Source organism: Octodon degus, unplaced genomic scaffold (genome assembly GCF_000260255.1).
Source record: "Octodon degus isolate 3935 unplaced genomic scaffold, OctDeg1.0 scaffold00124, whole genome shotgun sequence".
NCBI classification, from domain to species: Eukaryota; Metazoa; Chordata; class Mammalia; order Rodentia; family Octodontidae; genus Octodon; species Octodon degus.
Window position 1 is genome coordinate 7,292,599 of NW_004524700.1, and position 25,782 is coordinate 7,318,380.

General features: G+C 42.3%; 1 protein-coding gene and 1 pseudogene across 1 annotated transcript in view; one reads left to right on the forward strand and one right to left on the reverse strand.

The window, feature by feature from the left end:
* Nucleotides 1–618: 618 nt before the first annotated feature.
* Nucleotides 619–25,782, forward strand: part of Tnfaip8 (TNF alpha induced protein 8) — a 140,199-nt gene continuing 115,035 nt past the window's right edge. The window contains exon 1 of the mRNA XM_023700554.1: nucleotides 619–754. Coding sequence (XP_023556322.1) covers nucleotide 754 — 1 coding nt within the window. The 5' untranslated portion in view covers nucleotides 619–753. The remainder of the gene's footprint in view (nucleotides 755–25,782) is intronic.
* Nucleotides 10,838–11,458, reverse strand: LOC101570187 (annotated as a pseudogene).

Here is a 25,782-nt window from a genome sequence, read left to right on the forward strand (position 1 = left end):
TCAGAGCCCAAATTAGATAAACACGTGAAAGCAGACGCATGTCGGGACATCCACGGAGCATCATCATCGTGACAAGAGGCCAACCTTCGCGAACAATTGTCAAGGCACGACACAAATGTGGGTCTCTCTAACCTACATGTTGAGGTCAAGGGGGATCCAGTCGGGGAAGTTGCCTAAGTCATGCCACGTCCTTTGGACCAGGGTCCCCAGTCACTGACAGCTCCCCAGCGCTCCCGCCCACGCCCCGCTTCCTCTCGCGCTCCCGCCCCCTCCCAGGTCCCCGCCTCCGCTCCGCCCCGCCCCGCCCCGCCCCTAGCACGCCACCGCCTGCCCCGCCCTGCTGCTCGGCTCCGCCCCGCCCCGCCCCTGGCTCCTCCCGCCGCTCGGTCGGCCCGGCTCCTCTCCCAGCTCCGGCCCCTGACCCCCTCCCTCCCCTATCCCGCCCCGCCCTGGCTCCGCCCCGTCCCCGGCTCCGCCCCGTCCCCGGCTCCTCGGCCCCTTCCTACTCTGGCTCGGTCCCCCGACCATGGCCCCGCCCCCAGTTCGGCCCGCCGCGGCCCCGCCCCCGGCCCTGGCCTCTCCTCTAGCTCCGGCCCTGCCCCGCCCCGGCCCGGTTCCCCGCTTCCCGCCCGCCCGCCCTCCCCGGCTGCGGTCCAGTTGGATCTTCTCTCCGCCAGCCCTCAGCGTCCCGCGGGTCAGTCCGCGCAGCCGCCCACCTCGCGCCTCAGGTCCCGCCCGCCGGCTGCTCCTCCGAGTGAGTACTTCAGCGCCCGTCCGGCGCGGACTTCTCCTGCCGAGGGGGACTGGGGACTTTCCGGGATCGGGCGCAGCTCCCCGGAGGGGAGGCGAGGGCGCGCGGGCGGCCAGTGGGTGTGCGCGAGGCGTGGGGGCCGCGGCCGCGAAACTCCGGCTACCCTCTGTGCACCTCCGGGGAGCGCGCCCCTGCGACCTCCACCCTCCCCTGCCCGAGACCCTATGGCCCCAGCCCCCCGCCCGTGGCCGGGCTCCGCGTGGTAGTCGTCCTGGTAACTGGCTGCACGTGGGCCGAGGGCGTCCAGGAGGCGAGCCGCCGGTTCAGGTCGCGTCCAGTCCTGCGGTGCCTGCGGGCTCCGGGCTGCTCCGCGGGACCCCGAGGCCCAGGATCGGCCCAGGGGACCCCACGCCTCCACAGACACCAGTGTCTCCAACGCGCTCGGAGAGAGGAGCTGGCTTGAGACGCAAACCCTCGTCTGCACGGGACCAGGGGTTCATTCCCACTTAGTTGTTCTTACGGAGTGGGTCGGTATTTTACATGCAGGAAGCGCGTTTCTACATTAAAACTGATCTTAGCTTTGCCATCATAATAACCATTGTGTTGTGGTTTGAGTTGATTTATAAAGGTTTCCTCGTCTGTTAAATTAATCTGATTGCTGAGGTCCCATTTAGTTTCCATTGTCTCTGAACGCTACGTCTTCTTTCCCTCTTGCTGTGAAAGTAAAATATCCCCGCTTTCCTGGTAAGAATCCCTTTAGGAGATGCTGTCAGAAAAATGACATTCTGAGTAGAAATTATTCTCTCCGTGTAAGGATAACCAAACTGTGTGGCTAAGGAAACAAACGGAATGTGGTAGCCTTTAAGAGCCATTGTGCTTGGTTTAGGAAACTTAGGCGCAGAGAAATCACTCCACGGCTGCTTATCGCCACAGGTATTTTTAGTCCAGCTCGAATCCTGCTACACAAAAATGTTTCCACGATGTTTTAACTAAGGAACGTTATTATTTGCAGTGTAAACATATGACTCTCTTTAAGGAAAGAAATAATTATCACACTTAAATAAACACCTGGAAACATTTATTGCCACCTTCTAACTAGATATGTTGTAGGGAGTTTGGTCAGCAATTTCTTGTTAATATTCTAGCCAGTACACAGTCTTTTTTTTATAAATTTTTGAAATATGTTTTTCCTTTCATATATATTAATTGGCTAACTTTTTTGAAATTTTAACTTGTGATTTGAGTAAAGTTTTGAGATCTGCTGCTGCCTAGTAACTTGTGAATATCTTATCTCAACCAGAATGGTAGAAATAAGTGGGGGACACAGTACAGTCTCAAGCTGAGGGCATGTTAGGAGGCTTGTTTTGTGCAATTTTCATGCTGTTGAAATTGGAGGGAAGTGTACGCGGAGAGAAGTGATTGCATTCATACAGTACCTATGAGGAAATGCAGGTTTCTCGGCAGTGTGTGGTTTGGAATAAGTTTTTTTTGCTCCGAATGCCCTCAGGGGTGGTTTGGCTGGCTGGAGTGTTGTCGGGATCGAACTACAGCAACCTGAGGCTGACAGCTTTGTGGAAGCAGCCACTTAAACAACTGAGCTAAGGCCAGGCCCCAGCAGTGTGTGGTTTGAGGAACTTCAAATAATTAAGCCTTGAAGTTGAGTGGACCACAGTGTAGGCAATGCACAAGTCTTAGAGTTAACTGATTTAGTTGATGTAGTTCTACTAGGGATCCCCTGGAGCAGATGCCTGGTATTTCTGTCTTGGCACTTTCATTTCATTCAGTTTCAGAATCAAACATACCTCTGAACCATGCAGGACACTCCATTCCTACCCTCTGTTTTTGCTTGGTATAAATTGAGAGGGTTGATCACAGTTCAGATGCCAGGAGCTCAAGGAGTAGCCATGACCACTGAGTGCTGCCTCTTTCTTCCAGGAAGGGAAAGGCCCAGGGAGCATTAGTGCAGCCTCAGTACTGCCAGCACTGACTGGCAGTGTGATGACTTGCCCAGGGCTAACCTGCACAGCAGAATGGGCAGCTGGCCGCAGTTTTGCCTTCCCAGCAATCTGTGGCTCTGATACTGAGGTACTGGCCAGATTACTTTTATCTGCCCCACCCTAGTTCACACTGCCCACATCCTGCTTTTAATACTAAATGCACACAAAAGAACTCAACAAACACCAAAATGCTACTTTGTATACCCCCATCTTTGTTTCCTTGCAGCTAAGAGTTCATTTCCTGTTCTCCTGGCTGGGGGGCAGTTGTTTTATTTTTTTTGATGGTTGTGGTTCTAGGGTTTGACTATAGTTTCTAGACTTTTCTCCTTTGGAAAGTGTTGCCCAACACCAAACATGAATGATTCGTGGAGGGTGAAAAAAAGTAGAGAACCATGTTTTAAAATGTAAATGATGTGGAATGGTAGCCAGTGATCCATCTAGCTTTTATTCTGTTTTATTGTACGGAGGAAGGCACAAGTTAAAAGTGGAATGGTAATGATTCTAGAATGTCAGGTGCAGAGGTAGAAATTGACTCACATGCTTTGACCATAATTCATGGGTTATTCATGTTTGGAGGTGTCCACTTCCTCAGTTCAGCTTATAAAAGGTGAGCACTATTCATGCTCAGTGCAGGCACTTATTGATCTACCATGTGCTCAGCAGTGTGCAGCTTCTTCATATTTCTGTGAAGTCCTGAATTCCCAAGAGGGCAGATAATTTGCGCAAAGGTGTGTGTTGATAAGAAGGGCGTCCCTGGAGGTAAGTTTATTGTGGCAATAATGGGTTCAGAATTCTCTTCTGTTTCACAAAGGAAAGGGACTGACATGGAATAGTAGAACCATTTTCAAAATATTTTTATTCCCACTGGAAATTAGTAACTGAAATAAGCACTTTTTTCTGATATCTGTTTGAATTAACAGTGTCATAACACCAGTAAACCTGATTTCATGGAATTCTGTCCTTGGGCTTTTGTGTCAAGCATGGAAGTTACCTGAGAAACTTGTTTAAAAATATCATGGGTGTCTCAGTTACTGTTCTCTTATTGCTGAAACAAATATCCAACACTCAAAATGAAGGAAAGAAAGGTTTATGTAGCCCACCGTTAGTGGAGGTTTCAGTCCATACTCAGCTGGCTCCAAGGCAGAGTGGCACATGGCAGAGAGCAGCCTTTCGTTAGCAAGAGAACAGATGAGAAGAGCAGCAGCAACAATGGCTACAGAGAGCAAGTCTGTCTCCCTAGTGCTGCATTCAGTCTATCCGCCCCAGGCTGGGTGTAGTGTTTACACACATAATCCCACCAGCACTCACACCCATAATCCCAGTGTATCATGAATTAATTACAAACTCTAGAAGTCTGCCCCATGACTGCATGAGTCTTTGGAGAGGCAACTAGACACAAACCATAAGAATGGGTTCTCCAAAACTCACATAATAGCCCATTGTTTTAGGGAGAATTTTTTTTTTTTTCTAGAAGTATTTAAGGTACAGAATCAGCAGAGATTTAGATCCAGCTGCAAAGCTGAATGTATATCAAAAAGTTGTTTTCCTAGGGTTGGAGCTTTCCTTTTCAGGGGCATTTCCCTATAAAACAAGGTGGAGTGGGGGTTATAGACTAACCTGATGATATTTCTGTCCAGGTAACTGGGAGCTGGCAAGGCACATAACTCTTCTCTCTCAAAAAAAGAAATAATAAGATGGAGGGGGTCACAGGAATGGGCTTCCACTGGAATGCCAGCTTGTAAACAAATCTAGATTAGTTTCTTTAATGACAGAATGAATTAGGTTTAAGTGCTCACTTACTATAGTTAACATTGGGAATAAAGGTGACTTTAATAAAAGGCGAAAGATATATATAATCTGAAGAGAAACCAGAGTATAAAGGTGACTTTAGTAAACTGGGCATGATGGCATGTGCCTGTAATCCCAGCACTTGGGAGGCTAAAAACAGGAGAATCACTGTAAGTCTGATCTACGTAGTGAGACCCAGTAGACCCTGTACTAAATACATTTTTAAAAAGGTGACTTTAGTGAAGAAAGTATTGGTTCTAATGATTTTACTGGAATCAGCTGCTTATGAGTCAACCACTACTGATGGTATGGCTTAGAACCATCTATTTCAGGTCCCCCAGCCTATTTATGATATTGATGAGCAGTAAATAGGATTGCTGTGTGCGGGCCCGTGAGATAGCTCAGTGGACTAAACTCCAGCTTAGGTAAGCATAGGGATGGGGGTTTGATCCCCAGCACAACATGCTGCTCCAGTCCCATACCTGGGGCATATTGAGCTGGCCACTGAGACCGTGGTGGCACACGCTTGTAATCCCAGTGCTGGGGAGGCTGCAAATAGCAGGATTACTACAACTCTGAGCTGCATAGTGAGAACCTTTATCAAATATATAAAAAATAAATAAACTTAAAAAAAAAAAGATTGCTGTGTTCATTCAACTACCATATTCCTGTGGGCAGTGTATGAAAAGGGACCTAGCAAGTGGTAGTTTTTGTTGTAGTAGGTCTTCCAGAGAGTGGTGTTAGCACTAGACGTGAGGGGAGTGGAGCAGAGCAATACTTGTACCATATGTGCTTTTAGCATGAAGTTTTTTGTTTTTTTGATAATGATGGCAGAGGAGCCCAAGAGACTAGGGTGAATACAACAGAACTTCAGAGATTCCCAGCTACAGTGTCACATGGTGATATAAGGGAAATGCTATGGACAGTGAAGACAAATGAGCAGGGCGTCTGGGTTTTACGTGTCTTGAGCACAAGGAGCTGTGTTCCCATGCATGAGGGAAGCTTTTAAATGACTCTTAAAATTAAGCTCTGAGTAGTGGGCTGGCCTTACACAACTCCAGACATAAAGCAGGTAAGGATGAAAGCAGATCATCAAGACAGACAGCTGTCTGTGGGGTCACAACGGGCCTCTGGCTAGGTGTCCTCAGCAGGGCTCTTGTGAGTTCCTGTAGGCCGAGGGCCTCAACAAATGGGATTGTCCTCCTTGGCAGGATACGTGTTGTGCACTCTCAGATACTTGACAAGAGCCTAGAGGAGGACACGACCCAGCCAGCCAAACCCACTCTTCTAGCTCCAAGTCTTCGAGCTCTAGTCAAGCCTTTCCCACCCCCAGCTTGTGTTGTCTAACACATGACAAGAGTACATCATGTTACAATGGCCTTACAGATACTAATGTCAGCTATCAAGAGGAACAGAATTTCAAGAGGACTCACTAGAGGGGTAACATCAGGAATAGGTATGTGTGCAGGGTCCTCAGAACCAAGGGTCTGCACCAGGAAGAGCACAATCCAGTGCCCCTGGCATCTGTCCCTCACCACTTCTCTATCACGTCACTTTTCATGCACTGAGGTGGGAAGCCCAGTGCTGGGCTCCAGAGCTGGACCTGGGACATAGCTGACCACACAGGAAGGCTGAGGCACAATTTACTTCAGTCTATTTTCACACTTGTTGATCTTTGGTCAAATATTTAAATGTACGGGAAAAAAGCAGTGGCTCTATTAAAATGAGTACTGTCTGTCATCAGTAGTGGACTTCAATTATTAAAAGTTTCCATAGCTCCAGTTGAAATGATAAATTTAAAACTGACCAGGGCAGGCCAGATAGCTCAGCGGACTAAAGCGCTTGCTGAGGCAGAGCACAGCAGCCAGGGTTTGATCCCCAGTGTGCTGTGCCTGCCCTGACCCCGGAGCGTGCTAGGAGGGCGATTGAAACTGGGCATGGTGGCATGTACCTGTAATCCCAGTGCTTGGGAGGCTGAAAACAGGAGAATCTCTGTGAGCCTGATGTACATAGTGATACCCTGTAGACCCTGTACTAAATGCATAAAATAAATAAATAAAACTGACCAGAAATTAAAAATAAGAAAGTCTCACATACTGGCACAACCCACAATGCAAAATAATAATAGTAATAGTAACAACAACAACAACAACAATAATAATAATAATAGAAGAAAGAAGGAAGTTATGGTAAAATGGCTGCAAAGAAAAAAGTGTTTTTTCTCTTTTCCTGTTGCCCTCTCATTGCAAAAAGGGCAGTTCTAAGCACAGGCCACTACTCTTGGAGTCGCCAGGGCCTCTCCAGGGCAGGAAACAGCAGAGAGAATGGGCAGTTTGATGACTCAAGAGTCTTGGGCTGGGTCTGGACTCTTCCAAACATACACCAAGCTTGCAAAAAGAGCAGCACCCCAGATAGTAAGCTGCACAGCAACCTCGGTGTCCTCAAGCCACCCAACACATGAGTTCACAGTGCCAGAACTGCCAAGGGACTGAAATCTTGATTTTTCAACCAGTGAATGCTGAGCAGACCTTCCAACACCTCTGCGTTAGGGCTTTCAGTCCCATGGATCTATTTGTAAGATGCACCTCTTGTTTCTTCACCTGTTGATATGCAATACTTTTCAGCCCAGTGAGGACCTAGCTGAGTAAACGTCGTTGTTTCTTAAGGTGGCTCATGGATGTGCATTGTGCATGTGTGTGTGCATTTTAATCTTTTTAAAATCTACTTTATACTTTAAACATATTTGCTCTCTGCTGCCAAGCAAGCAAGCAAGCAGCAGTCTCTAGACACCACTTGCCTAATTAAGTTTCTTCACAGCAAGACAGGAAGACAGGCCTCCAGGATACAAATTCTCAATCTGAACATCAATCACTTGAGGGTGCTGGGGATTAGAAATACTGATTCCTAGGCCTGGCCATTGGTAATGATGCAGTGAGAGCCCAAGCATCAGTACCTGTGATATGAAGTTTCCCAGGTGACTGACTTGGAGTCAGATGGAAGCTATAGCCCCAGAAAAACCCTAAATAAAACAGCACAGAACCCAAGTTAAAAGTGTGTCATCTTTGTGGCTGCCCAGACAGTCATGGTCACAAGCTACTCCACCTGGCAGCACCTTCTTGGCAGGGAGGCGGGGAGGATCACAGGTAGCAGGGCAAGGCTTCCATTCTTCCTCAGGAGGTCTCCATTTACACAGGGCTCCCTACCCTGGCAAATTCCAGGAACCCTTCCTTTAGGCACTATCAACCTTCTAGGCCATAAAAGCAAAGGAGCAAACTGGTTAAGTATGTGTAAACAGAGGTCATCCCCAGTTGCTGGGAGCCCTGAGCCGGCTGATGTCCCCGTGTTCACTCCAGGAGTTACTGGGGACCTGTACCCAGGTAGGGAAAGCCGTGTTTAATCAAACATCAGCCATCTCCCAGAAAACTACTGCATGGCTTTAAAGACAGAAGCAAGAAAAATAAAGGAGTCATTTCCTAATCCTGAATGGTGGACTCCATGCTGGGCCAGTTTCTTCAGTGTCTTGAATCATCGGTTTGTTCTGAACTTTGACATCTGTTGCCACCACTGGATGGTGTACCTGCATATTTCCCCAGAGGCCATGGCATTTCTTGTTGTGTCCACTTGTAAGTCCGAACACAGCTGAACAGCCCAAGACAGGAAGACAGGAGTGCAGTGAGATCTCCACCACATGCTATAATCTCGGTATCCCTCATTTTTGTTAACAGCCCTACTGTGGAAGTCTTTTTCTTTTTCCTCAGTGCTGAGATTGAACTTCAAGGCCCTATGTTGGGCAAGCACTCTACCACTGAGCTATATCGTCTAGCCAGAATGTCATTTAATAAACAAAAAGCAAAAAAAAAAAAAAAAAAAAAAAAAACCTTAAAAAGAAGAGTTAGAGCTGGCCACAGTGGCCATGCCTATAATCCCAGCAGTTTAGGAGGCTGAGACAGGAAGATCCCAAGTTCTAGTCCAAGCAGAACAACTTAGGGATTTAGCAAGTCTCTGTCTTTTCAAAAAGTAAAGAAAAAAAAGAAAGTTAAAAAACAAAAAAGGCTGGAGATGTAGCTCAGTGTGAGAATTCTGAGTTCAATCTACAGACAGATAGACACAACCAGACAGACACAGACAAACTTGATAGCTGACATTAGTATTTGTAAGGCCATTATAACATAATGTACTCTTGTCATGTGTTAGTTTATGGGGGCTGCTACAAAAAGTGCTACAGGGGGGCCAGGGAGATGGTTCATTGGAATAAGCACTTCCCTGAGTTCAATCCCCGTTGGGGAGGGAAGCAGGGGAAATTCCACAGACTGTGTGGTCTAAACAGCAGATGCTTATCTGAAAGCAGATGTCCAAGATGAGGATGCCAGCACACTGGGTTTCTCCTCTTCCCTCCTTGTGGCTCACAGGTGATATCTTCCCTTTGTGTGCACGTACTGTTTTTTTTTTTTTTTTTGTGAGGGGTACCCCTTGTTTCACCCTTCTTCAGCAACAGTCTTATGGTGTGAGGTCTCCTACTCATGACCTTATTACTCTTTCTTTCTTTTTTCTTTTTTTTTGGCAGAACCAGGGATTGAACTCAGGCCCTTGAGCTTGCCAGGCAAGCGCTTATTCCACTGAGCCATCTCCCCGGCCCCACTTACTCTTAATTATGTACAAACACAGTTACATTGGGGGTTACAACTTTGATAATATGAATTTAAGGGGACACAATTAAGTCTGTGACAATCATTTTTATAAAGGAGATTGTAGATCCCCTGTGTATTGATTGCTGTATGGTTTAGTTCTGTATATACATAACTTCTCAAAATCATAGTTATTTTTACCTTAAATATCTTTTAAAGAAATTTAAATAGGATAACTTTTTTAAATATTTACTTACTATGAGGCTCATCATTTTTTAGTGTTGACCCAAGTTTGCAGCTGGTATTTTCTCATCTTTTAGCATGAAGAACTTTGTCTAATACTTCTAGTTAATTTCTGCTGACAACGGATTATTTTAGCTTCTCTTGTGTATATAAGTGTGATGTGTCCCTGTTTGTCTTAGTTTCCTCTTCTTTTAAATGTATCAGTCAGGTTGGAGTAGGACCCATCCTTGTGGCTTCATTTTAACTGAAATGATATCATCAAGATAGTCATGTTCTGAGATGTTGGGTTTAAGGCTTCAAAATATTAACATTGACAAGGGTTATAGCTGTTTATACTGCTAACATAAGATACCCAACTCCAGGTACTTTATAAAGAAAAGCAGCAAATGTATTTCTCACAGTTCTGGAGGCTGAGATGTCTAAGCTCGAGAAACCAGCAAACTTGGTATCTGCTGAGGGTTTATTTTTACTTCCAAGATGTTTTTGTGCTGTGTGGAAGCATTTAAAATAGATGAATTCTTTGTCCTCACATAGTAGAAGAGCTGAAAGGTAGAAGGACAGAAGTCACTAGGGTATCCCTCCAATCGCTTTTGTGACACTAATCCATGGGGCAGAGCCCTTGTGACTTAATCACTTCTCCAGAGACTCCCACCTCCTAATTCAACCTCACTGAGGTTTAAGTGCTAGCATAGGAATATCAATGAGGATGCTTCAGAACGCAGGCAGGAGAATGTCCAGCTAAGAATGGTCTGAGCAGTTAGACCTGAAGTTATTTATGCAAAGAGTGCTCTTGGGTTGGGCAGATCCACGGCTGGCTGGCCCTGTGTCCTCAAAGCCCGGATTATCCTCTGCCCCCTTCTCTACAGCTTCTTCTTCTTTATCTGCAGACTTCCACCTGGGGCAGGAAATGGCTTCTTCAGCTACACACACTGCCTGCCTATTTATTCAAAGCCTTGAAAAGAGAGAGAGAGACAGACAGACAGACAGACAGACTGACTGACTATAAACAGTGAGATACAGAAGTGGCAATGATAATTGGTTCTCTTGAAGTACATAAAGCAATCTCAGCACTAGGGAGACTGACATAGAAGAACTACTGATTTCAAGGCTAGCCTGAACTACATAGTGAGATTTGGTCTTAAAAAATAGGATAAAATATCCTGTAGTAGCTCTGTCTTTTCATTGGAGGTTAAATCTTTCCTGAAGCCTCCCAGGTTTTTGCTGGTTAGAACTGAGTCATGGCTTCAAGAGAGACAACAGATGGGGAGTGGGCATCGAGGGAACTGGCTGTGCTTCGAGGAAGAAGCTGGGGATGAGCATGCTCCTTAGGGAGACAGACAGACTCCACATTAGCCTCACACTCCCAAGCTGGATTCTCTGTAGTGAAGGCCCCCACCATTATCATAGTCTCAGATTTTATTGGAACTAAACTTTTTTTTTTTTTAAAAGGGAAACATCAAGTTTAATTTAAAGAAAAACCACTAGACACTGTTAGCAGGAATGACAGAGCAAACCAACTCCTGAAAAAGTTCAGCACCTTGGTGAAAATGTGTAGTAGAAAGCTAAAAGAAAAACAAAATGCTACTTAACTTAAAATGTTACAAGGTTTTTGCAAATCAACTCATTTCACTGGTGAATACATCCCCTGGTATCAAATATGTGTGCAGCCTTGTCCCCTAAATGTCTGGTGCAGTTAAACAGCCCAATGTTGCCACACAGGAAAGAATTTCCATTTCAGCCAACTCTTAGTGGAGGGGCATCTAGTACAACACCGTCTCCCCAGACAAATAGCATTGGGATATTTCATTTTGTTGATTTGTATATCTCCTCATATGTCTCTTCATCAATTTCTATAGTGGTCACAGTTTCTTCCACATCTCCCAATATCATGTTTAAATGCTGATCATAAGCGTGTAATCTGCCTCGAAGCTCTCGGTCGTTCCTCATTTTCACATAGATCCGCTCATTCAGGCTGAGTCTGATGAGATCCAGCGGCTCCTCTACGGTGTTGGTGGTTTTTTGCTGGTCCATGTCATCCGCCATCTTTCAAACCCTGCGCCCTTTTCCCTATTGGAACTAAACTTAATCATCAATTATGGCAATAGGAAGGGGAAAATCCCAGTAATTTGGAAGGTGTTAAAAAATGGCATAAACTCAATTACTGCTTGTACTGACTGTTACGACTGTTATGTTCAAAATCATGGGTTTATAAAAATAACTCAATTTTGGAAGATGTGTCCTGCATTAAAACTGAGATGATGTCTATAAAATAGAGTTTTCTTCTGAAAAATGTTTCACACCCTAAAAATCATGACAAACATTTGTCAAGTACGGTGGGCCAGGAATTGAACTGTTTTATATGCTTTTTGTTTAATTTCATCTTCACTATCCATGTTTGAGAAGAACACTTTTTTTTAGTTTTATAAAATGAAATTTGTTATTCTATTGTTATATAGGGCATAATATTTTCACATAGCTTTTTAGAGGAGAGAGACATTGCCATTAATCCTCTTTTACAGGTGAGGAACTGAAGTTTAGGATTAAGCCTGCTGCAAATGCCTGGCCCCTCTGGGCTCCCGCCTTGGCAGCTGAGCTGCTCCCACACTTATCTCCCCTCAGTAACCTGCTGTGAACTCTCTCATTTTCTACAAACTCTGATTCTGTCATCTAGTTTGTCTTCTGTGTCATTTTCACAGTTGATTGTTTCTGATGGCAGAAGGATGAACTATGGGGCTGAGTAGAGCTGGTCACCTTGATGCTTCATAGAATGTGAGCTGTGTAACCTCTTGTCTGTGAGCACCCAAAACCCTTTGCAAATCTGATAGGTATCCAGCAGGTCATTTTGAAGGTAGCCCTTGAAATATTTTGGAGCACATCGTTTTTTTACAAATGTCTAAAAATTTTGATCAAAACAGTAGATTAAGCATAAAAATTCACTGAAACGAAATTCTTAGTTCCTGGCTTATTTACTATTGGATCCCAGTGCTCCTGTAGCAGTGGAGCCTTTCCCACCTACCTCGTGACCTTTTGCATTTCTTGCCTGTTGTACTGACACCCCTAGTTTTTGTTAGTGCTAAACAAAAACAAAAAACCCTTTTATTGTAAAATAAAAGAAAATTTCCAGAATTCATACAAAAATGCACAGCTTACAGAATAATTATAAGGCAAATACCTGCATCACTCGCCCTCAGGTTGTGAATCAGATCTTTGCCAAAGTCCTAGTCCCACACTTCCCTCTGCACCCCCTAAAAAACACTAAATGCTATGTTGATTTTATGGTAATTACTTTCTTGCATCTGTTTATGGCTTTATCACCCAAGTGTGCAACCTAACCCACTGTAGTTTAGTTTGGTTCATTAGAAACACATCAGAAACCCCATGGCTTTTACATTTCTTACTCTATGATTCTATACCATCCTTTTTTCTGGAAACAGTTATTTGCACAAGGGCTGGGATGTTGAACCTGTAGTTTCACTCAGTCTTGATAACAAAATGCACATTCACAGTGCTGTTCCTCCCATTCCAGTGCCTGTCTTTCTTGCATCTGGGTGTAGAGGTTCGCATGAACTGGGATTTGATCCTCTTCTTCATTGGAAGCCTGGCTTTTTCACTCTTTTTTGGATGTAAGCAGCATTGAGCCTTAATGTCTAATCAATTTATTGGAGGTTGCAGAATGGTCATATTTTAATTCTGTCATTTTAATTTTATTGATCAGCTAGAGTAACATCATAAGAATAGACTCTCCTTTAGTTTGTTATTTGATAGTCTGGTGGTAGAATTCATATATCTTGTGGTTTTCTTTCTTTTTTTCTTTTAATGTATTCAGTACAGGGTCTACAGGGTCTTGCTATACGGAACAAACTTGTTCCTGTTTTCAGCCTTTCAAGCACTGGAATTACAGGTGTGCGGCACCACACCCAGCTAGGGGCAGGGCCAAAATCGCAGGCCTGGGATCAAACCCTTCTTGTGGTTTTCAACAAATGGGCAGATCATGTTGCTCTTATATACTAAAGAACTTTTCCCTTTGGTACCAATTGAGTCAGATTTCTGTGAGCGCTATGAACGTTTGTTTGTCAGTCCTCACACCCATGTCGCTATGTACTTTAGTTAAAACTCTAATAGATCTGTCCAGAAGCACTCATGGAAATGATGTCCTTTCATTTCTTGATAATCCTCTGTGACCTTTATAATTAAGGTCAGTTTTGGTTTATATACAATCCATGGCTCTGTGGACAAGGTGACACATACCTGTAATTGTTGTACTCCAGAGGGCCTAAGGCAGGAAGATCACAAATTCAAGCTCAGCCTCAGCAACTTGGTGAGACCTTGTCTCAGAATTTAAAAATTTGTGAAGGGCTGGTGATGTAGCTCAGCAAAGACCCTAGGGTTAATTCCCAGGACCACAGGGGAAAAAAATTCTTGGTTCACATTATTTTTCTTTGAGAACTTTAAATAATGCCACTTCACTTTCTTTTGACATAAACTATTGTCAGAAAGTCTGATGATGATCTCATATTCTCTCCCTCGACATGATCTGCTTTTTTTTCCCCCGCACTTTTGAGAACACTGTCTTATTATTTCATTCAATCTACTGTGTGCCTAGCATTCCAGTACTGTACTGGGGTTAGGGAACCATTATGGTACTGAATCAAGTTTATGATATGGTCATTCCTAGTGCCAAATAATCTCTTTCTCCTGTTAGCCTTGAATGAGCCACATACTCTTAATGAGCCTTGCTTTTTTCTAGTCGTATAACTTCAGCCAAATCTTGTCAAGTGTAAATAACCCTAAATGTGTGCGTGTTTATGAAGTGATGTGGAAGGATGTGGGCTTTTTGCCTTTCCTTGTTAGCTTGTTGAGAATTACCCAGTCCCTTTTAACTCTTCCCTTCCCAGGAGAGGCTATTGCTGGGCTGTGGTACCCGCTCCTGCTCCAGAGTCATCCTGTAGTTGCACAGCTTAACACTGTTAGATTGTCCTCATATTGCATTTGTAGAACTAGAACACAGAACCAGAGCACCTGACTCAAAAACGAAGCCTCCCTCTCTGTCCTTACTTTGACCTCTTATTTCATGAGTCTCATACCCCAGACTCCGCCTTCTTTATGCTTTTCTGAGTACTGTGGCGGCTCTGGGTGCTGGGGCTGCTCCCTTCCCAGAGAGATCATTTCTTGCTGCTACTCTCTCTTGACTGATACTTTCCTTGTCACTTGGCATTAGAACTTGATTCAGTAGTCATTATAAGATGGGAACCCTCAGTCTGAATGTGATGATTTTTGTTTCATGTACTGAAAGTTTTAAAAACTTAAATGTTGATGACCAGTATGATATATGTGCCAGGGTGGTCAAAGGTTCTGCTGATGCCTGTTATGTTGTCCTACTTGCTTGCACATTTTGTTTATCTGCCTCAATTCTTTAGATAATTGAGTTGGTGGTCTCTAAACATTGATATCTCATGCTTCTCAAAGCATTGGCCAGGCAGGTATAGTGCACTGCCTATAATCCCAGGAAGCTAAGACAGGAGGGTCACACGTTCTAGGCAAGTTTAGGCAGCTTAGTGAGATCTTGTCTCAAAATAAAATAATAATAATAAACTGCATGCATGCCTTGTACTTGTTCAGCAAGTGTCTATCCTCTCCCTGCCAGTCCCTGGTAGGCTTGACCTGTGGGGCTTCTGACCCTTTTCTTTCTTCTTCTTAGGTATACCAGTCACATGTTCTAATGGAAAATGAAAGACAATCTTCTAGATACATTGCTTTGAAACACATTCACTGTACCAAGGCAAGGATGAGAATAAGGAGTGATCCCTTGGTGGATGTGAATGTTGAAGTGGCCTCTTATTTGAGGAACAAAGAAAAGCAGCCCCCATAAACTTGATCACCCAGGGAGGTCTTGCTTGTTATGGGTAGCCAGTAGTATAGAAAACCCACCTGTGACCTGAGAGCACCTTCTGATCCCCATTTTTCTGGTCCTTTTTAGAGCCCTAAGTGGTGCTCCTCAGGCTGGGCCTAGCAAAGATGTTTTCTGAGCATGACCCACCCTTGCAAGGTTTTCCCCAGATCAATGTCAAGTGTCCCTTGGAATAGTCCTAGGAGTGACTGTTAGTGATATGCTATGGACCAGCATAAAGATGCAATCCCTTTCAATGTGCTCTAGTTAATTGGCAGAAACCATATTGAAGACTTTTTCTCCTCTTCTCAGCTGCTTGAGTTTGCCTATGTATGAGCCCAGTGCAGCTGTAAAGGCTCAGTACTTATCTAGTACCTTGCTATGTGCCAGGCACTGTAGTAACATCTCTGTGTATGCTGCCATACCCATCAGTAACAGTCTGAAATAGGTTCTGTTAGGAGCCTGTCATTATCCTCATTTCACAGAAGCTGGACTTCCAACTTCATTGAGCTATGGGCAGGTGCTTGCTATTGGTTAGTAACATAGCTGGGCTTCAGGACCACAGGGTGGACCCAGCTACTCTTTGAGGTTTGCATCCTGAACAGACCTTCTGTGGAACTTCACAGCCTCCCCGATTTAGACCCTTCATCATGAATAGGCAAGAAAGGGGTGGGAGAAAGTCCCACACCCGAGTTGCTCCAGGTTTGTAAGCCATGTGTCTTGCTGTTAACCAGTCAGCAGTGTTACCAGCACTTCTTTGTTAATGTTTCAACAAAGACACTGGGGCAGAGGAGGACCATTCTAATCTGGTGTAGAAAGGAGTTAAAAACTTCTAGATATAAGGTTGTAAATATCTTACAGTCTGTGCTACCTCAGCATATGTGTTTAAATTTAAATGGGTATTGTATAATGGAAAAAACCCGAGCTGGGCATGTTCAACATGTTTGGGCCAGAACTGCCATTTTTAAGAGAGGTTTGGAGGAGGTCATCTTAATCCTTCACAGCTCTGAAATGTCTATGTTCTGCTAGTTTTTAAAAATAATTTTATTGGGAAACAAAAGCAATGAGACAGTTTCAAAGCCAATTAGTGGGACAGTTTCAATAATAATACATTGCATATTGTTGTCTTCTTAGTGATTATTCATAGTACAAGATGCAGACATGATATCTTATCCACAAACACTATTAGTACAAATCTTTCTAGTCATTGAATTAAGAGAAAGTAGCTGTATATTGTGTTCTGCTAATTATCAGCTGTATTTTCCTTTCTTTTTTTTGGCGGAACCGGGGATTGAACTCAGATCCTTGCGTTTGCCGGTCAAGCGCTTATCCTACTGAGCCATCTCCCCGGCCCCTTTTCCTTTCATTTTAAGCATGGAAACCAGGGAGGCTGAAGCCACTGGTAAAGAAAAGGAGGCAAGTGCCCTGGTCCTCAGAGCAGGGAGGCTGCCCTGCCCAGAGGCTGCAGGGTGGGAGGGAGAACTCCAGCCTGAGCCTTCCTGGGAGCTCAGGGTGAGTCAATTTATTTTTAGACTATTTGCATTCCCCTTTACCCTTCATTGCTGAGTGACAGTTAACTGTATGTGGATATGATGAAATCTTGCTAAATGATGTCTTATAGCAGAGGGACCATCTGTGACAATATCTGAGAAGCTGATACAAGTGGCCCCAAATGAGTTTTGGTATAAAATTTCAGTGTTGTTTTTAAGAATGAAGAGTAGCTGGAGTGTACCTCAGTGGTATAGTGCTTGCCTTTCATACACGAAACCCTGGGTTCAGTCTCCAGCAATGAAAAAAATAAAAACAAACAAAAGCTTGTTATGACTTTCATTTTTTAAATGACTTACATGTTTACCAGTTGCTTACACATGTGTGCACACACAGCACATGCACGTGCACACACACACACACACACACACACACACACGACAGGACAGCATGCACACTGTGCATCTTTAGAACAGGGTTTCTCCCTGAGCTGGTATGGAAAGATCTCCAAGAAAGATTAAATTCAAAAGCCAAATAATGATCTCATTATCTTAAAAAAGGCCTGTGATGTTTATGAGTAAATCAGCATTTACTAGAATGAGCAATATGCTATTTAATAGTGGAACTACAGAATGGAAGAGGGAGAAGTTTATATGTTAATTTTATACTGTCTGTAGTGTTTAAATTTTCATAATAAATGTATATTTGCCACAGGAGAGAATTTTAGATTGCACTGAGGGTTTGAGGCATTCTAATAATGCCTTGGAAAAATCTGTATAAAAATAGTGCCCAGAGAAAAGCAAGACATATATAAACACTTTCAGCTTTCAACATTAAATAACTCCATCTTCCTAGCCTTTACTACCCTCTTTTTCAAAACTTTTCCAGCACTTGCATTCCTCTAACTTAGACTAGTCAGTAGCAACCCATGTCTGTTTTTAAAAAGTCCCAGAGAGCTGTGCGCACTGTAGGCAAAACATAGGCCTGGCCTGTGAGTTGGTTACCCCCTTGTGTTGGGCAGGCGTTGGGCAGCTCGACTGTTCACTGGCACAGTACTGATGTGGGTGTACAGATGTGAACTGTACTTTTGAGGACTATATTTGAATCCCCAAGGGTCAGTTTTCTCCCTTGTAAGCCAACGGGCGAGCATCAAATAGAACAGTGAGTTTGAGGCTCTTTGTGGGGCAGGAAGGACAGTACCTGCTGATTTGCCCACCCTCCTCTCCTGATTATGGTAGGTCCAATCCAAGCCTCCTCTCCCTCTTCCTGTTTCCTCTGATGCTGTCCCTAAGCCTGTGCTGTCCCAGTGGGACATAAACTGCTTTTCTCTGCCTCTGCCCCAGGTGATGTGCATCTTGCCTCTCTATGCTGGACAATATCAGCCTGTCCATCCTAAGGCAGTTCAGATGCTGCAGCCTCCTGATTTTTTTGCTCAGAGCAGAAGGAGTTGCTTCCTTTCCAAATGTTTAATAATTCCTTCCAGCTCGCTGTCTTCACACCTGTAGTATTCCACCTTAGTTTGCAGCTGTCTATAGCTTCTTCAAATAGTTCCCTACAGGTGGTAACTTTTCCTCCAGCACTATTAATGTGATGCTGTAAATTAGCTCCTAGAACTTTTCACCTCATAACCAAAGGCTATATCCTTTGACAAACATTTTTCACTGCCAACCTACTCCTCATAACCACTGTTCTTCTTTCTGCTTCTGTGGTGTAAATAAGCTTTATCTTTAGAACTCATCTTGATACCCATGTTCTCAGTAAGTATATATTAATGAGTGACCTTATTTCTATGACTTGGCTAAATTTATTACTTTCATTTAAGGGATTATTTTAGTTTGACAATAAAAGTGAGACCTTTGCACCTGCTTAGGTAGACACAGGCACCAGGGTTCGATCCCTGGGATGCAATGAGACAGTGATTGAAACTGGGTGTGGTGTTGCATACCTGTAATCCCAGCGCTTCAGAGGCTGAAAACAGGAGGATCACTATGAGTCCGATCTGCATAGGGAGACCCTATAGACCCTGTACTAAAATACAAAAAAAAAAAAAAAAAAAAAAAAAAAGTGAGACCTTTCCTTAAAATTTACTCTGATTACCAAGTTACACCATTTCTCTCCTTTTACAGGGGTTAAATTTGAATATGAAGAATTGCTAACCCTGAAGAAACTTTAGGAAATGAGGTAGGCATTTGTCTAGGATGACTCAAATGTCACCACCCTGTTTTAGTAAGATGAGATCTCATTCTGACCACTTAAAAAAGTAAACATATGACACCTACTAGCATGACAACTCCCAACAAAAGTAAACTTAGAAAGAGTAGAACATAGTAAGGTTATAGGTGTGTGTAAAAACATCTTTATCCTATTTTTATACATGTTCAATGTTCTTTTTTCCTTTGATGTCATTTCATTTCTTACATGTGTTTTCTAGACATTTGACTTTATTTCTTTTTTTAAAAAAATATTTATTTGGTACTAGGTCTTGCTACACATCTCAGACTCATAGTCATCCTCCTGTCTCAGCCTTCCCAGTACTGGAATTACAAGTGTACACCACCATGCTGGGTTTTAGTGGTCAGCACAGCATGCCTGGGATTCTGGATCCTGCGTGGCATGTGGTACCAGGGATCGAACCTGGGTCCTTATGCTTACCAGGCAGACTTAGACTGCTAAGCTAACTCCCCAGCCCTTGACTTCATTTTAAGTAAAATTGTATGTTGCCTTTCTTGAGAAGGAGTGAAAATAAAACAGATGTAGCCTGAAGGAATGTCCATATTTTTTATTTTACTTGTTTTTCACATCTTGTATTTTTAAAACCATTATCTTGTTCTGATACTGCTGAGATGTACTGGAGCACAAATACTAACAGTATGGTTGAATCTGGATTTTGCAGAACAATTAATGAGACTAAGATCATGAGGGCTTTAAAATTTTTTTTTAGTTAAACACACAACTTTTAGAGTTTAGACCAAGTTTGCTCAAGCAATAGATCTTTTATGTGAAAAGGAGTGCCAAGAACAGCTGGACTACAGCCTTTCCTTATCAGCAGGCTTATGTAAGTGGCACCTAGTTGTTTGCTAATAAAGCTCAGGTGTCTAGCACTAATAGGATGGAATGGTCTACACAGAAAGCACAATCTCCATCCCCCTTTTCCAGAAGAAACTACTCTGGAGCCCAAGGGCAATGAGGTGTGTTTAACATATGGAAGGAATTAGGATAAATACCAGCTCTTTTTGAGGTCTGTGGATATAGGATCCAAAGAGAAAGAGGAGGGAATTTACAATGAAACTGCACAGAATTTTAATAAGCACTAAATACTCATTCTTGGAACTAATCTTGCTTTGCCCCTAGGCTAAGTTGACTAGATTTGTGCTGTGGCTTTCCACTTAAAGCTGCATACTCCTTTTTACTGTGGGAGCCATGTGTCTTCTAACATGATTTTGTAGCTTTCCTTTCTATAACTTAATTATTTTGTTATTTCCTTCATCTTCCAGTCATTGATGTAGATGTCAGTACAAAGTAAATTATTCTTCTGAGCCAGCTTACTTGTCAGCAATGAGTACATTATGTAATGACCCTTACTTTACTGTGTGTATGATCTATAATTTCATGGTTTCACATTTCTTGGTGTTGCCCAGTGGTGGTGCCTGTGACTTGTTGCTTCCGATGGTTTCATGAATGAACGACTACAAAAGTGTGATTCTGTTTTTGTTTTTTTTTTTAATTTAACAAGAGGCTAACTCATTCAGTTTTAGAGCAGCTTTGTTGGGTCCCTTGAAGACCCATGTGGACTCTATTAGATAGTAAATTAACTCTTAAGTTTAAGAAGGTACATGCTCTGAACTGGAACCCTCTTAAATTAACTGGGGATTCAGAAGAAATCTGAAGTAGGAATCTGTGAAATGCCTTTAGTTTGTTGGACAGGGACCACAGTAACTGGACTGAGTATTCTGCCAGGGTCAGAGTCAATTGACACTGAATTCTATATGATAGATGTTTATTGTTGTCAATTTTGTTCCCCAATTCCTGTCATTAACTCTTGGCTGGCTCAATTCTCATTTACCACTGGTGACACTTTAAAGCTATCCTTGCCTTTGAACAAGTTAGGAATATCAGAATGGGAAGACAAGTCCTGGTATACAGATAAGTTGAAGTCTCTCTGTAGTCCTAGAAGTATTCCTTAAAAGGCAAGTCTGAGATCAGAATTCAGATTACCAATTGATATTACTTGCATACTATCTTGAAAGTTAAAAAAAATTGGAGGATTATCCAAAATCAATATGAAGTTAGTGCAGGGCACTATTTTAGCAACTATTTTATTTTTTTTTTCAATTATTTCAATAAACTAATGATTGTCAAATGTCTTACGAAGAATGTAGAGAATTTAAAAACTTTTGCCCTTGGGGTATAGTTAATCTAGTTCTAAAAAAGCTTTAGATGGAAATATTTAGAATCCCATGTAGAATACATAAGGAGATATTTTTATTAATTATTGCTATGTAATAAACAGCTTACAAAACTCACCTAAAACTAATGATAAATATTGTGCTTAGCTTCTGCGGATCAAGAATTTGGGAGCAGCTCAACTAGATGGTTCAGATATGAGGTCTTTCATGAGGTAGAAACTTAACAGTTGGCCAGGCCTAGACTTCTGAAGATTTTTCTGGGGTTGCAAGACATGATTCCACATTAGTTCACTGACATTGGCACTGAGCTTAGGCAGAAAGCCTCAGTCTATGTGTTTAGACCACTCCGTAAGTTTGCTAGAGTAAACTATGATCTGTGGTTGGCCATCCCCAGAGTGAGTGATACAAAAGAGCACGAAAAGTAGAAGACTCAAGTGGCTTTCAAGATCAAGCATTGGAAGTCGCACAGTATCTCTTCTTCAATACCCTGTTGTTTAAACAGGTCATGAGGGATGGGATTCCTCAGTGCCAGAATGTGAGAATCACTGGGGACATCTTAGAGACTGGCTATCTCCAGGCAAAGATCTGAACAGTTAATATTGGAGAAAAAAAAAAAAAAAAGCAGTGTTGGATGCTGTCAAGGAAGGAAGTAGAGTGTAAAGTTCATGTATTTCAGTAGCTGAGATGGAGGAGTAGGTGCTGGGTAGGAAGGGCAGCAGGAACAAAGGAGGGTAGACAGCGATGGGTGTCATTGTGTTCAGGGACCATTAATGGGAGGTCTTGGCTTGAATAAAATCTAGCCAATTAGACTGAAGCCAGGACCTACGATGTCTTATGATCTTGCTAGAGAGTTTGGTCTTTATCTGGCCATTTGTCAGTAATGAGCCATCAAAGGTTTTAATCTGACCAGTGACATAATCATTGCATACATTAGCTTTAGTTTCTATGTGGACCTTAGGTTTTTGTTGTCCTTCCTTCCCTTCTGTTCTCAGTATTATCTAGATAGTCAGCATCCTCATTTCTGTAACACTTGAGCTCCTGTCCCTTGACCACATACTGCTTTGTACTGTTTAACTTCTCCTGTATTTGTTTTGTTATCGAAAGTAGATTATAAAGGCCATAGGGCCATATTTTTATCTACATCTATTTCCTCTGCTATGCTTAGTGCACAGCATGTCCAATAAATGCTTGTTAGCTGGATGGAGAATAACAGCCAACTGCTATATATGTGTGTACCCACTGTTTTCTAGCCTGTGGTGCATAATTCATAAACAGTTGTTGAAAAGGAGAGCAATGACAGTAGATTTGATTTACTTAATTGGAAAAAAATATCTAGAATCAGTTCTGTGTACTTGCTATTTGACAAAATATTTATCGAAAACTTGGAATAATAATTTTTATCTGTAAAAAGCCCATGGATTTTTTCAGCTTCAATGAGACTCTATTTTGCCTGTTAGGCTCCTGGCGTAGTAACTAGCTACAGTGGGAAATAAGGCCAGTTTTTCCTGTGCATAGTGAAGGATAGCCTCTTTCATGTACATGCAGGACATTTATGGAAAAAAACCCATGTTTAGGGTTTGAGACAAGACTGTGCCTGTTCTTACTTTGAATGAAATTATCATTTGTCATATATTTTTATTAATGACATAATAACTATTTCACCTAAGAGATAGTTTCAAAACAGTTGGACATTTCTAGTTTCAAATTACCAGAGAAATTTTGCTTTGTTTCCTTGAAAATCTTCCTCAATCTAAAACAAAGTCTAGGAATGTAGATAATATCCTCATAAATTTTGGGGCTATCTATAACCCTGAACTACACAGACAGCAGATGAAGGATGCCAAGTGGGTTTACAGAGGAAAGGGCAGGTCTGGAATAAGGTGCCTGGGGGCGAAGTAGAGGATGGGACAGTGTATTTGCTCACAGAGTCCCACAGGCTCACAGTGAGTCCTCAGATTGCCAGAGGCAGATGTGGGGCTAAGGGTTTTACCCTGGGAGTAAGGAACAAAAGTCTGCCACAAGTAAAGTGGCTTCCCAGGCAAGGACTGAAGTGGCCATGGCAGCTCTGGCCTTAGAAGAGCAGCTTGTCCAGAATGGAAGTGAGGGAAAAGAGTTCCAGGCAGACTATCTCTACAGGGAAAATGAAAACAAATTTAAAAAGAAAGGAGGAGGAGAAGGAGGAAGAGAAGGAGGAGAAGAAGGAGGAGGAGGAAGTGGAGAAGGAGGAGAAGAAGGAGGAGAAGGAGGAGAAGGAGAAGAAGGAGGAGAAGGGAGGAGGAGGGGAAGGGAGAAGGGAGAAGGGAGAAGAAGAGAATGCCCAGAAACCCGGGGGTTCCAGTCTGTCTATCATCAGTGAACCATGAATATTGCAAAAATCAATGCGTTTTTGTTATTAGATGAGAGGTTGGGTTGTATAATGTTTCAGATCTGCTCAGATTCTGATATTATGTGATTTTGTTCAGTTAAAGGCAGTCAAAACCTCAGCAGATCTACTTCTTTTTTTTTTTGGCGGAACTGGGAATTGAACTCAGATCCTTGTGTTTGCCAGTCAAGTGCTTATCCTACTGAGCCATCTCCCTGGCCCCTCTACTTCTAAGGAGAAGCACTATCCATAAGAGCTCAAACTCGAGACAGTCATGTATATAGTTTACAAACCATGCCATATTTATACAAGAGAATGCTGTTGAGATATAAGAGAACAAAGTACTTTATTACAAAAACAATATGCTAAGTGAAAAATAAGATGGAGAGCACTGCATATTTTATGACAGAAGAGGACAGTATATAAAGGCAACAGTCTGTTAGCTGCCTAAGGCTAAAGTGAAATGGGGAGATGGGCACTTTTGGGATAAAAAATGTTGAAAATTTTTTTCTGAAAATATGTCTTTTTCCTCTGACTTATTTCACTTAGCATGCTACCCTTTAGATAATCTGTTGTCACAAATGGCAGAATTTCCTTGCTTTTATTTTATTTTTACAGGTAAAAATGCTATACATTGTGTACAATGTAATGCTTATATATAAATAAATGTATATATTACCATCTATATGAGTGGCTAAATCAGGATATATATAAACATATGAATTATTATACATATTATTTATACATATAAATATATATAATTATGTGAATTACTTTATATCCTTATCTTTTTTGTATATATGATCAGAACACTTAAAATCTACTCTTACCAGTTTCATATATACAATATGTTGCTATTGTCACCATAATATACAAGCACTGATCACAAATATGGTGAATGTTTAAATTTTGAAAACTTTATTAGAGTAAAACATACTGTCCAAAGCGATGGGATAAATGTAGTCAGGGAAGGGGAATATTGTGAGGGAGAATAAAAGTGCTCAGAACAAAGAGGGTATTTTGAGGGCGATTAATGGCCATGTCTTTTACTATAACAATGTAAAAAATTTAAACATTTACTGTATTTTTTGTTCAGTTGTTTACAGTAATTTTTGTCAAATAAAAACATTATGGAGTTATCCTGGGGCCAGGGAGATAGCTCAGTGGAATAAGTGCTTGCCTGGCAAGTGCAAGGTCCTGAGTTCGATCCCTGCTACCACAAAAAAAAAAAAAAAAAAAAAGAACAAACCAAAAAACAAAAAACAAAAAACAGAAAGAATGAAAGAAAGAAAGGAAGGTGGAGTGTCCTCATCCTCCTTATTTACCAGACCTGGTGCTCTGTGGCGTCTTTCTCTTCCTTAAAGTCAAAATGACTGTGAAATATGAATGTTTTTAATCCATTTGAAAGGACAACCAAAGACCCTTATAAAAGAAGACTTCGGTGCTGCTGTGGAGGTAGTAAGAACAGTGGAATAGGTGTGTCTGAAGCAAGGAGTGTTTGAAGGGGGATTAACTTCAATGTGGCTTTTATAATAATACATTTTAAAAAATATAAGCATTCCCCTTATATTTTGATTATACCTTGTATGGTAGATGATTTCAATTTACTCCTCCTGTCTAAGTGAAATGCATCCTTTGGCCAACATTTCCCCATACCCTCCATTGACTACATGGCTCTATTTCTTCTTCTTCTTCTTCTTTTTTTTTTTTTTTTAATATATTTGGTACAGGGTCTTACTATGCAGCTGGGACTCATAGTGATCTTCCAGTTTTCAGCCTCCCCAGTGCTGGGATTATAGGCATGTGCCACCACACCCAGTCTTGGTGACTTGCACAGTGTGCCCCAGGGCAGGGCTGGTGCAGCATATGGTGCTAGGGATCAAACTCCTGGCCCTGTGCTTGCCTAAACAGGGGATTGGTCCACTGAGCTATCTTGCTGGACCAATGGCTGTATTTCTGAGTTTAAATTTTTTTTTTTTAATACTTCATATATGAGTAAGAGAATTCAATATTTATCTTTTTGTGCCAGGCTTATTTCTCTTAGCATAATATCTTCTATATTCATTCATGTTATTGCAAATAGCAAGATTTCTTCTTTTTAAAAATGAATAATAGTTCATTGTATATGTATGCACACATTTCCTTTTATCCAATCAGGAAGATGAAATGTTCAATTGTAGTGATGGTTGTGCAATTCTGTAAATTGATCAGAAACCATTGAATTGTGTACTTATA